Raw genomic sequence first — 13,641 nt, 5'->3', positions numbered from 1 at the left:
GGGCAAAATGGGTATCATTTACAGGGCACACTCGGAAAGCAGTTCAATGATCATTGTTCACAGGGTGGCTGAGATGATATTTATGATTTTTGCACTGCTCTGAATGCTGCTTCTCAACCATCTCTACTCTGGATCCTTCTGCTGGTTTGTGAAACACAAGTAATTTGTTTACTGATGAAAGTTTTGTGACTTATTAATTAAAACAACTGCTAAATCTGCTTTTCTTCAGGATTAAAATGGTTTATTGAACAGAATAAAGCAAGTAAGCTACTGGTGGTTTGAAGGTTTCTCTATGTTGATCACAGTCCTATGTTGTTCAATTGCCTGAGACCAACCACATAGTTGTTGATTTGCAGAAGGACTTTGGTCACTAGTCCATGGACCAGATATCAATAACAATCAACTTCTTGTTGCCAACCAAAGCTCCCTGTGTATACAACCCATCGGCTCCAGCTCAGTTACAAGTTACACTTCAATTAGATTTTACTTTGCTCAAAATGAATTCATGTAAAGCTCTAAAACTATGCAGAGCGTTTGTCAGCCTGATATAGCATTCGGACACAGGCAGACTTCACACCTATTGTTTAAAAAGCTGAGCTATCTTGAGAATGTAATATAAAAGTTTTAATCTAAGACTGTTATTGTATCACATCTCCATGACACTGGACTCCTTTGGCTATAAATTCTGTGAGCATGATCTTAACCTCCACAACTACCTGATGAAGGAGCTCCAAAAGCCCGTGCTTCCAAATAACCTAGTGGACTATAACCAAGTGTTGTGATTTTTAACTTGGTTCACAACTGTATAAGTTATGCTTGCAATGAATGTCAGGTTGCATGCTTTCAAACATTCAGTAATCCTCTACCCATCCTTAGTTCTTAAAACAGTTCTTTTCTCATTTCAGTCCACAATTTTAAAAAACAGAAAAAAAAAGTGGCATTTACAAGATATGACTTTGTGACCTCTACTCGAAGGTATTCAGAATGAGAAATTATCTTGAAAAACATACAAGATCCTCAGGGGATGTGAATATTTCCTGATATAGGGAAGACTGGAATGATGGGACACAGCTTATGTGGTCACCTTTCGGAGATGACGAGATTTTATCCTCCCTCAAAAGATCGATAATCTGGGGAATTCCCTTCTACAGAAACGAGTGGAGGTTGGGTATTAAGATTTTAATTTACACAAACACCTCTGCAGTTGACAGCCTCTCTGGCCACTTTAGCCCTGTTACCTGGGATGGCGATTTTAATTCTATCGTGCAGTTGTCCTCCTAAAAAAAAAGATTGCACCATTCTGAGAAATGTCCCAACTTCAGCTACCTACCTCAGGAGAGGAAATTTTGGGCCTGAGTGACAAATATTTTGGCAGCTTCCTGAATGAGCTAGGAACAAGATGAAAAGAGAATGAGAGGAAGATTGAAAGGAGAACATAATCATAAAAGGGATTAAGAAGAAAATCTATTGCGGCATTAGTAAACACAAGTGTCAGTAAGCTGCTTTTCATGATATGCAAAGACATATTAGACATGTAATTATCCTCTCCCACAATTTCTTGCAACAGATTGAGGTCAACTGCCAACTGTTTTGACCTCACCATTGTATTGCTAAGTAATAGCGTTGTAATCAATATACTTTACAACATCAGCATGTCCTTGCTTAGAAGATATCAAACATTCTGAGCGATACAGGATTTGGAAGGGCGAGTGTTACATAAATGTTTGTCAGCTGTGACAGCATGTGTAATAGCTGTCACTTATGTGAACGATAGTCAGGTGTTCCATTAGCAAAGCTAACCACATAGCTCAAACCGGAAAAAAAAAGTGTGTTGGTTATAAAACAGGACTAATAATGTGCGGTTTTGCACAATATGCTACAGGAAGGACAATGAAGCAATACTGAATGAACACTGGAGTGTTGCTGAAATTAGTATACCTGGGATACTGTGTACAGTATTGAGTGGGTTGGATGGGTTATCTGATAAGGAAAGCTCAGATAGGCTAGGCTCGTGTCTCAAGGCATTTAGAACAGTTAGAGGTGACTTAACTAAAAATACAAGATATTGAGGGGTCTCGATAAGGTGGATGTAGAAAGGATGTTCTAGTTGTAGAATTACTGAGAACTAGGGATCACTGTCAAAACAAAAGGTTGCCTTTTTATTTAAGGGGATTTTTTTTCATAAGTAGTTGGCACTTGCTTACTCAAATCACAGTAGGAACAGTCTCTTTGAATATTTTTACAAGTAGAGATAGATTCTTGATTATCTAGGGAAGAAAGTTTAATTGGGGTGGGGTGGGGGGGGTTGCAGGAATGTGGACTAGTCGGACCCACCATAATTTTACCAAATGGGTGTGCAGGCTTAAGTGGTTACCCCTGCTCCTAATTTGAACGTTGCTATGTTTTGAGAAGCAGTATAAATATGGTGGAAAATATCTAAAAAATTGTGGCTGCAATTGCTAAAACAGAGAAAATTATTGGTTTATTTGATAGATGTGTTTGAAAGGAAACTACATCCAGCAATCCATATAAATGATATGTAGGGCAACAGCAAAAGAAACAATTCCACACACAGGCCTCTGAGGCAACAGAATACCCAACCAGAGTTCCAGATTAACTGTAAGAGGATGAAACTCTGTCAGCATTTAGGATGTCGGCTACTTGAAAACAAGGAATACTTGCCTTCATTCCAAAATGGACTGGTTGGATTAAGTCAAAAGATCTGTTTCTATGGTATAATTTCTTCAGAAATGCTATGAGATCGCAGTATCAAAGTACTCTCGGCCTATGATTTAGCAAACAAACTTCAAAGACAGAATGATTGAAAAGTTTGCTGCAGGGTAATTCTCCAGTTGAATAAGAAGGAATTTGCACAATAAGCACAAAATGGATTCACATAGCATGATTACAGATTGAAACAAATATTTTGGTTAACTGAAGATTCTTAGCCACACAACTCAGTTTTGTTAAGAAAAATAAATGTAGTGAAGTTATTTAAGGTCAAAAGACATTTACTAATCTATAGCTAAACTTGAACAATATCAAACACAAGGTAAGGCTTAACGCATGTTTCAAAATAAAATTCAAATTCCAATTACTTTGGATAGATATAACTGTCTAGCTTTTGATTGCTGCCTTTTTTACATTTTAAATGTACTAAAGTGGTTGAAAGCTGTGGAATAAGAAAAAAACTGTCACTGGGTAGTTATCATTTGCCTCTAAATGGGCATTTCTAACTCCTTTGGCAAAACTTGGCAGCAGGACAACCACATGCAGTTTTGAACAAGATTTCCATTTAACAGAATAGATGAAAGGTTTAACAGCTGTTAGTAAATTTTAAAAATGCACTAAATCAAGATAACCACATCAAACTTGACCAAGTTAGTGTTGAAAATACAATAAAGCACTATTAAGAGTCAAATTTAATAGACAAAAGCAGAAAAAGTTTACTGGGGTTAGGAGAGGATGGTGCATTTGCTCCCAGGCGATCTTTGAACAAAACCATGACAGGGAGTTGACTGTACCCTACACATCTTCCCTGATGGAATGCGACACAGTAGATTCACTACGCATATATGATCAAGTCTTTAGAAAGGGTGTGGCAAAAGATCTTAGTTGCAGATCTTAAATAGAGGGACATCTGTAATTTATTTTAAGGTCTACTGAGACAAAATTACATAGTGCAGACTCCTTGATGCTGTATTTTTGTTTTTACAGAAACATAATATAGATTTAAAAACAATGATAGAGATTTTGACACCTCTTTTAATGCCATTAAATTCCCCAAAGTTCATCATTGTAGGAGTGGCATTAACTTTGCCATTGAGTCCAAAGATGACCAAAACGTTTTGTCGAAAAAGGCAGGTTTCAAGGAACATCTGAGAGAATGTAGAATGATCTCATTGAAGCACATAGGATTCTTAAGGAGTTTGACAGCGAAAAATGGTGAGAGGATGTTTGCCCTTGTGGGAGAGTCTAGCACCACAGGGCACAGTTTCAGAAAGAGGGCTTAAACTGACACGAAGTGGAATTTCTTCTCTCAAAGAAGACAGTTTTTTGAACTGCTTGCCACAGAGTTGTGTGGTGGAGTCCTTGTACATATTTAAAGCTGTTTTAGAAATTTGTGATCAGTCGGGAATAAAGGGTTACGGGGAATGTGCAGGGAAGTGGACATGAGGAAAATCAGATCAGCAATGCTCTGCTATTCACTAGGAACAGGCTCGAGATCCTCCTTATTTCTTATGGTCTTAAGGTAAGTTTTTAGAAATGGAATTCCTGGGCAGCTGAAGACACATCAGTATTGCATGTCAGACAAGCTGTCTAATAATTTAGACTTGAGTAGTTGAGAGATGGTGGTGAGGTAGAGAAGAATATTTTCAGTATAACTGTGAAAACTGACCAAGCAGCAATATGCATTGAGAAATGGGCGAAGGCCAAAGAGAAATTCTTAGACTCCAAAGGAACTTATGGTAACAGGTAGAGGAAACTGTTGCAGCTGAAAATCTAGCAGTAATAGTTTTTCTCTCTATATCCAGAAGGACTGTTACACACAGCAAAATGTTTTATTTTCTCATCATCAAATCAGCCTTTTATCTATTAAACACTACCAGTAAATCACCAGTGTTTCCAATTGAGTAATGTACATGCAACATCTGTTTTAAAGGTAATGCAAACTATCAAAGGGGAGGAGGCTAAATCAAAATGGAGTTAGAAGAGGAGATAAAGTCTACCCTTGAGCCAATAAAGGCATTGAGTGTATTGGTGGATACCATGTGCTCCCTCAACAAGGACATCGAAGAAAAGCAGACAGCCCACCGCCTCGACCTAGTCAACTTGACCAGGTCCTGGGATAGACCCATGACTCTTGACACTGGATGCCCAAAGATGGGATGCATATGGCTGAAGTGCAATCACAAGCACAACAAAAGATTTTTCAAATAATTGAAAAGGGGGTGCCTTCACCCACAACCCATAAATTCTTTTAAATAGAAAAGAACGGGATTCAGGTTAGTGAATCCACCCAAATAGAAGATGGTGGCGAGGCATTAGAGGAGAATGGGGTGTTGCCAAAGGCTGCAGAAATATTGAGGGATTTGGAGGGAGCATTAACATATGTCATGATTGCATGGAAAATCATGAAGCACAGTGTGTGATATTATGAAGTATAGTTGTTTGATTCAGACAGCATGAAAATAGACCCTTTGGTCCAACTCCTCCACACCAACCAGACAACCCAATTTGACCTTGTCTCTTTGCCAGCATTTGTCCAAATCAAATTGATTTGTTCATATCACCTGGGTTTTGATTTGATTTTGTAGCAAAAAAAAGGAAGGCAGATAATCTCAATGACAGTAAATTAGAAACAGTATTGTTCTTGTACACCGTAACTGAAAGTAAGCATGTAGATACAGCAGGCAGTGAGGTGTGTGAGACAATGATGTGTTGGCCTTCATGGCGAAAGGGTTTGAGTACAAAAGCAAGAATGCTTTGCTGCAGTTAAACAGGGCCTTGGTGAGACCACAGCTGAAGTACAATGTGCAGTTTTCATCTCTTTCAGAGACAGGATGTTTTGTCTAAGGAAGGAGTGTAACAAAGATTTACCAAACTGACTTTTGAAAATAACAGCACAGATGTATTAAGAAAGACAGGGTTACTTAGGACTATATTCACTGGAGTTTAGTAGAACTGGGAGGGGGGGGGGCTGATTTCACAGGAACCTTTGTAATTCTAATAGGACTAGACAGAGTAAACATGGAAGATGTTTCCAATGATTGGGGAGTCCAGAACCAAGGATCATAGATTGAGGATACTGGGTAGGTAATTTTAGGACTGTGATAAGGAAAACTTTCTTCACCCGGAGTGATGAACCTGTGGCATTATCTACCATAGAAAGCAGTTAGACCAAAACATTGAATGCTTTAAAGAAGGAGTTCGATATAGTTTTTAGGGTTGAAGCCCATGAAGATATGGGGAGAAAGTGGGAACAGGGTGCTGAGTTGGACAGAGGAAGTGAGAACTGCAGATGCTGGGGATCAGAGCTTAAAAATGTGTTGCTGGAAAAGCGCAGGTCAGGCAGCATCAAAGGAGAAGGAGAATCGACGTTTCGGGCATAAGCCCTTCTTCAGGCTTCTGAAGAAGGGCTTATGTCCGAAGCGTCAATTCTCCTTCTCCTTTGATGCTGCCTGACCTGCTGCACTTTTCCAGCAACACATTTTTAAGCTACTGAGTTGGACGATCAGCCATGATGATTACTGTATTTCTGGTGTGATTGTGACATGGTTTCAAGATTGAAACACAGGAGGAATCCTAACAGTCAAATATGAAATGCTGGGAAAAAAAGGCAGATTTGGGAAGTGACAACAATTTCAAGGAAATTTAACACACATATATGCAAACTACTAAAGAAACAAGTTGAAAAAATAATAAGCTTTCATAAATAGTAATTTTGAAATGTGCAATCGATATCCATAAGCAGTTTCTAATAGGTATTGATGAGTCACAACTTCTTATAACTGAAATAAGTCCATGATCTAATTACAACTAAATTATACCATTCATTTACATATCAATAGATGAGCAAATACTATGAATGTACCATTTAGCCAAATTCTGAACTCTTTATACCCCTCTTAACAAACTATCAGTTATCAGTAAGCTTCACATGGTCAGGAAGGACATATCACATCAGGAGTCAGACACAGCCCGTATATACTGTATCTTGGGAACTTTGAAGGCAGTATTAGAATTCAATGCAAAGGGGACGAGGTGCTTTTTTGCTTGTTTTTTTTTACTCATAATTTGCAAGATATTAACAGGATAAAATGAAATCCAGGGTTGGAAGTTCAGCAGAAAATAAAGTGACATCACTGGAAAATTATAGGTTTGTTGGTTGTTAATAACTACTAATTTCAATATCTACTGTAGGTTACTTTCAGGTTGAAGGAAAATCAAAAGTTAGAAACTAAAAGAACAGTAGAATTTTTTTAAAAATTAAGAACTAAGTAAATAAAAGAAATGCTGAGCCAGGTGATGTGTTGTACCTGCATGGTGTCAGAGCTGCTGGACTTCAGCGTGACTACAGCTGCACTAAATGTTGGTTTCTTGAGGAATTCCAGCTGAGAGTGATGAGTTGAAGTTTAAGCTCCGAACACATCGAGGAGGGGGCAGTTACCTAGACACTGTTTTTCAGGAGGTAGTCACACCCATTAGATTAACCACCTCAAATTCAGGGGAGTGGTCAGGGACAGGAGGATGTGACTATGAACAAGGCAGGCAGAGGGATCCAGGAGGTAGTGCTGAAGGAGGATGAAAGTTGGGGCTGTATAGAGGATGTGCAATCTAACCATAGCACCACAGCACAAGGAGCCATTCAAGAGGGGGAAGAAAAGAGAAATGTTGTAATAAGCAGGGATAATATAGTCAGTGGAATAGACACTGTTCTCTGAGGCCAGGATCAAAAATCCCAAAGGCTCTGTTGCTTGTCTGGTTTTAGGATATTTCACTTCTCAGAACTTGGAGTGAAAGGGGAAAGATCCAGTTTTCATGGTCCACATAGAGACCAATGATATAGGGTAGAAAAAGGTAGGAGGTTCTGCTGAGGAAATATGAGCAACTTGGGGATAAATTGAAAAGCAGAACCAAAAAGTGGTAATCTTCAAATTACTATCTGAGTTGTGAGCTAATTGGTACAGGGCCAACAAAATTCAAAAGGTAAATGTGTGATTCAAAGAAACCAGTTTGAATTTATGGGACATTGGCTCCTTCCTGGTACCATTCTGATGGACTGGGCTTCACCTGACTCTTGGTGGGACCATAGTCCTGACATATTGCATAACTAGGGCTATGGATAGGGCTTTAAACTAAATAATGAAGTGATACGTTCAGCTGCATGAAAAACTGTAAAATGAAAGGAAAAAATGTATGAATGTCATGTTGTACCAAAGAATCATAAGTGTAGGGAAACTTGATAACAGAACAAAACCTAAAGGCTTTGTATTACAACATACAAAGTATTTGGAATAAGGTGGATGAATTGATGGTGCAAACCAAGGTAAATTGAGGTCACGTGGACTTTACTAACCTTTGCTGAGCCCTCCCCCTTAACTTTTTAAAGTTTCAAGAACAAGTAATAGGATGGAGAATGGAAAGGGTCAGGAATCTAACTTCAGGCACAACAGATAAGGGGACAACTGTGAGAAGGCAATGCGATCAACATAGGACTGAGGGTATTGCACTTAAATGGATGTAGCATATGAAACAAGGTAAATGAGATGTGTAGCACTGATTGAAACTGGCAGATGTGATGTGGGCATCACAGAGATGTGGCTGCAAGAGGATCAGGTTGGAAACTAAATATAAAAGGATAGGTTTCCTATTAAAAGGACAAGCAGTTGGGTTGGGGGTGGGGTTGATGCGTTAGTAAGAAATAAATGTAAATCAATAGCAAGATTATAGGGTTGAAAGGTGCAGAATCTCTGAGTGCAGTTCAGGAACCGCAAAGGAAAAAGGACCCTGATGGGAGTTATAGACAGGTTTCCAGCCAAGATGTGGGGCAGAAAATAAATCAGGAGATAGAAAAGGCATGTAAGAAAGGCACTGTTACAGTAATCGCAGGTAAGACCTTAAGTATGCAGTTAGACTGGGAAAATCAGGTTGGTAGTGGATCCCAAGAAAACAAATCCATGGAATATCTAAGAGATATTTATTTGGAGCATCTTGTGGTAAAGCCCAATGGGAACAGGTAACTCTGGATTTGGTGACTGTGTGTAATAGGCAGACTTGATTAGGGAACTTAATGTGAAAGAACCCTAAGGAGCAGTGACCATAATATAAAGAATTCCTACCTATATGAAGATTCCTACCTATTTGTCATTCCCTAAACTCCAATGAGACTGCTAATTTAGTTCAGATGCACGATACTCAAGATAACCATAAGATCATAAAACATAGGAGCAGAAGTAGGCCCATTGAGTCGACTCAACCATTCAATGTGATAATGGCTTATCTGATGGCCCTCAATTCCACTTTTCTGTCTTATTCCCAGAAACCTAGATTCGCTTAGTGGTTAGAAATTTGTGTATTTTAGTCTTGTATATACTTAACAACCAAATCTCTAATTCCACAGATTCCATACTTTCTACAAAAAAACACATTTGTTTATCCTTGATTCCTCTGTGATGAAGATGCAAGAAGATCACCAGAAAATAGCAATACAGTAATATGATTACAAGATTTATGTTGCTTTGTTTAAGGTAATTATAGAAATCTTCCTTTATATCAAACAAAAATTGACATTTTAGCTGGGAAAAAGGCTGCGTAACTTTGTTAAGTATGAGTTCACTTTCAGCTAGTCATCTCTCCCTATTCAATCTTGGGATTGTAATATATTTATCTTTTTCTCATACTGACTAAACTACCTGTTTTGTAATTTTTATTATTTAACCATTTCTTTAATCTCTGTATATTTGGTGATTTATGCTCCATTTCCTGTAAAATGTAACACCCTTCATAATTATATCAATGTTGACTAAAAGGACAATATGGTAATACAATGTAGTTCTAAAGAAAAGTATTTAAAGAGACCGCTTTATGAAATTCAATCAATTTTATTATTTGCCTTTTAGTCTATCACCCAAGTACAAGATCTGCACTTTAAAACTATTCTTTCTAGTGTCAATTCCTGCCTTCACAGCCTCCAATTCATGGATGAAAGCAGGAGTTCAATTGTGGAGAAGGGAAGTACAGTAGATTTATTGACACAAATTTGTTGCCAAATTAATAACATGTTTAATGCACAGTATGTTATTAAAGTGGATAAATTGTCCAGCAGCTGACAGCCATAAAGACATACTTTGAATTTTGAGACACCATAATTTTCTGAAAGATTAATCTCAAAAATCTGAAAACTTGACAAATTGTGGTATCTTACTTTAATTGCTAACAAAATTTGCTGCAAGCTGTTAGGTTGGTAAATAATGGAACATTTAGTTTTTTTTAAAAATGCTGAAACTTATGATCCTGCAATGACCTCTGTCGTGCAGACTGGGAAAACTAAACTGTTGAGTTTCTCTTTTGCAGACAGTAAAATATTTCTAAAGATTTTTAAAAGTTTAAATTTTTAAAAATCTATCTCTTTCTTTCAGCTTCTTTTCAATCCTCTCTTTATTTCCATATCTAATGTAACTTTAATTCACAATACTTTCTTCTTTTTAAATGCTGTTTCTTTCTCAAACCTTAAATCCTATTGTTTATGGAAAGAGACTTCTGGTTTCATTGCTAACTTAATGAAACTATTTTCTTTGTCACTCCACTGTCAGCTCACACCTTCAGAAATTGATAACAAACTATTTCTCAAAATTAAAAGTCTGGGAAAATGTGTAGCCAATGGAAGCCTGCTATTAGATGTCACACTCTGGAAAATTGTGAGTAATTAAATATGTTGGATCAACTTGCTTTTCCAAAATGATGGAACTGAGGACAACTTCATCACAGGGATACATGCAACAGAAAGGAAAAGCAAAACTCAAAATGGATAAGACATCTAGATCAAATGGTATTCATCCTAGACTACTAGAAGTGGTCTAAGCAAGATTAATAGGCTATAATTATATCTTTTCAATCTTCTTAGAAGACAAATTCTGCTGTGGAAGAGAAAACTTGGCTCAAGAAAGAAGAAAAAAAACTACAATTCAGAAGCATAAAGGACAACATTGTCTGAATCTATAATTTGAAATAAATCTACTGATCATTAAAAACGAATTGACGGCAAACAATCTTTTGACAAATTTACATCAGTTTTTTTTCCAAAGAAGTTGCAGACTAGATAGGAAAAGGGAATGCCATAGATGTATAAATATGAAATTTCAGAAGTTTCACGAAAGAATTCCAGAAAGATTCAGATGTAACGTATGTGTTTGTGCGTAGTCACTTGTAACAAGATTATTACTGCTCACGGCAAGAACCTCATCATGAACTCTTTTAACATGGGGAAACATTTGCATTGGAGCTACCACACAATTTTTGCTGACTATAAAACTCTCCCATTCTAATTGTGTGCCAGAGCATACCAAAAAAGGTTTACAAATCGATGATCTACCTGTTTGAACTTTGTTATGACATTACTTCATCAAATCTGGAAGTGGTCTGGCACTGGAGATTCTGGCATAGAATAGAGACACTTCCACTGTGTGCGAGACCTGCCAGGTGAATGGTTTAAAAATGCAGTGGCTTGAACAGAATGGTGCATAAAGGACAAAAAATAATGAAGTAGAGATATTGATTGCTGCTTGAATAGAATGGTTGGAAGTGGTGTGCCCTGGAGAATATGTTGGGTCTGCTTTTGTTCTCAGGAGATATTAGTTATTTAGACTTGGCAAAAGAAAGGTTATCTACATATTTGGAAACAAAGATGAAATTTAGCAAGAAGATCTGCAAGTATTCTTCCCATATTCTAACTTGCACCAAACCCCCAATCACATACTAGCCCTGTGGTCTCTTACTTATGTTGGCTCCTGGCCCCTCAAATGCTTCAAATTGAAAATTCTTAGCCTTGTGGTCAAATCCTTTCATGACTATTTTCCCTACTTCTCTTGCCTCTAGCGATCATAAAGCCTTCTAAGAGTTCTGCATTTCTTCACCTCAACATTCTTCAGAAGACTGAAATTCCTTAGCCCCAACATTGGTAACCGCACCTTCTGTTGTCTAAGCCCTGTATCATGGTACTAAATTCCTAAATGTATCAGTTCTTCCTCCACAATTAAGATACCCATTTGACCACGCAATTTGAAAACACATCCTTTGTTTTAGTGTCAGCTTTTGACTTATCATCTTTTGTGAACTGTCTTGTGATATTCTTTAGATTAAGAATACAATGAAATTGGGAAAAGCTGTTGGTCAGAAAGACAAAAAAGCTGACTTATGGAATAGGCAAATAGTTGGTATATGTGAATTAGACTAAATGTAAAGCAGTACATATTTAGATGGAAACCGAAGTTCAGAGTTTAAATTTAAATTTAGATACTGAGGATATTGATGACCAGAAAATAAACTTCTCCAGGATGAATCTGGAGGATAAAATGTATAATTTTTCCAACGTAGTGCCTGGAGAGGATTTTTGTGTTAATGTTGCAAAATTTCTGACTTGGACCTAGATCAACATTTGTTCACGGTGACTTGTCAAAATCCTGCATTGTGACTGTATCCAAAACACATGGAGTGCAGCACATCAAGAAGGCAGCTCACCACCTTTGCAAGGACAATTAGGGATAGGCAATAACTACTGTCCTAGCTAGTAATGTCCTTATGTAATGAAATAATTTTTTAAAGTAGTTGTTGCAATTCCTTTATTTACCTGCATTTGAGAATTTTGTACTCTTCTCCTATTTATAAAATGTTATAAGTTTACACAAAACATGGTACTCTAACTCTAAAACATGCTTTAAAACAACGTTGGCTCTCATAGAAAGGACAGTCAAGTCACAGCTATGCGAAGGAAATTGTGACAGGAAGAATATATCCAGTGAAGGTCTGCTAGGTATACACTCAGTAAGAAATAAAACTTCTTGGGAAAAATGTAACTTGCCTTTAAGTGACAGGATAGTTAATAATTGATAGCAATTGGTTTTACATAGGTGAAAGTATAGAGATAACAAATAAGCATTGGAAGATCAAAGTTACAGTTTGACCTTATTCCTGAAGAGGGTAGAGCTGTCCTCTACCCTGTTAAACCACAAAGCTAAATAACTCAAATCTTCAGCTACAGGATGCTGAAATAGCTGCAAAGTAACTGCAACTGCAGTAATCTCATTTTTATTGTTAAATTCAGTATTGAAGACAGTAACAATCCAGAAACAAAGTTACGATCTGGAATCCACTGCAGGCCAGTGGAAGCAGATTTAATGATTTCAGACTTGAAGGGCCTGATTTTGCTAATCGGTCAAAGAGCCAACACAAGCGGGATGGACCATAAGGACTTCCTCCATACAATCAGGTAATTCAATGGCAAAGAATGGTAAAAACTTTGCTGAGGTAGTTATCTCCCTTCAACATTAGCTCTGAAAAAAGCTTATCGTCCTGAAAGGGTAACCCTTGCACCGCAGATGCTGCCTGCACTGTCAAGTGCAACCAGGAGGATGTTTTTAATTTGCTGTTTGACAACTAAACCCGTCGGCTGCCGATGCGATAAAGCGGATTCCAGTGAGTTTTCGCCCTCTTTGAGGTGATCACGCAAACACTACACGGAGCAGTGTCTCCGACAACTTGGTCTGAGGAATCGGACGAGACAAAACAAAACAAGATGCGGATCTTGGAGCAAACGGCCACCGGGGGCCAAGAAAGTTGCATCCCGAAAGCACTGACACGGAAAAGTGTAAGTGATCGTATTGCCTACTTTCGTTGGGGATTTCCTCTCTGTCTGGGTCGGCGCTGATCCCCGTGCTGTCGTCTGTCAAGATTAAAGGGACATCATCATCGACAGGCAGCGTCACCGCCATCGTCCAGTCTATCCCCACACCTCAAACTGTCGCCGCCGCGGAGAAGGGAGAGGGGGATGACGAAAACAGGGGGCGGGTCCTTTACTCCTGGCTGGTCGGTGATTGGTCCAAATCGACGGTCGGACGGGCGGGCCGCCTCCAGAGCGAACGT

General features: G+C 38.2%; 1 protein-coding gene across 1 annotated transcript in view; it reads right to left on the bottom strand.

Moving 5' to 3' along the window:
• Positions 1-13,526, bottom strand: part of tpcn1 (two pore segment channel 1) — a 102,682-nt gene extending 89,156 nt beyond the window's left edge. Inside the window, exon 1 of the mRNA XM_060844017.1 lies at positions 13,388-13,526. Within this exon, the coding sequence (XP_060700000.1) occupies positions 13,388-13,490 (103 nt within the window). The 5' untranslated portion in view covers positions 13,491-13,526. The remainder of the gene's footprint in view (positions 1-13,387) is intronic.
• Positions 13,527-13,641: the final 115 nt, after the last annotated feature.

This window comes from Hemiscyllium ocellatum, chromosome 24, assembly GCF_020745735.1.
Source record: "Hemiscyllium ocellatum isolate sHemOce1 chromosome 24, sHemOce1.pat.X.cur, whole genome shotgun sequence".
NCBI lineage: Eukaryota > Metazoa > Chordata > Chondrichthyes > Orectolobiformes > Hemiscylliidae > Hemiscyllium > Hemiscyllium ocellatum.
This window is presented reverse-complemented; position numbering and strand designations above follow the sequence as displayed.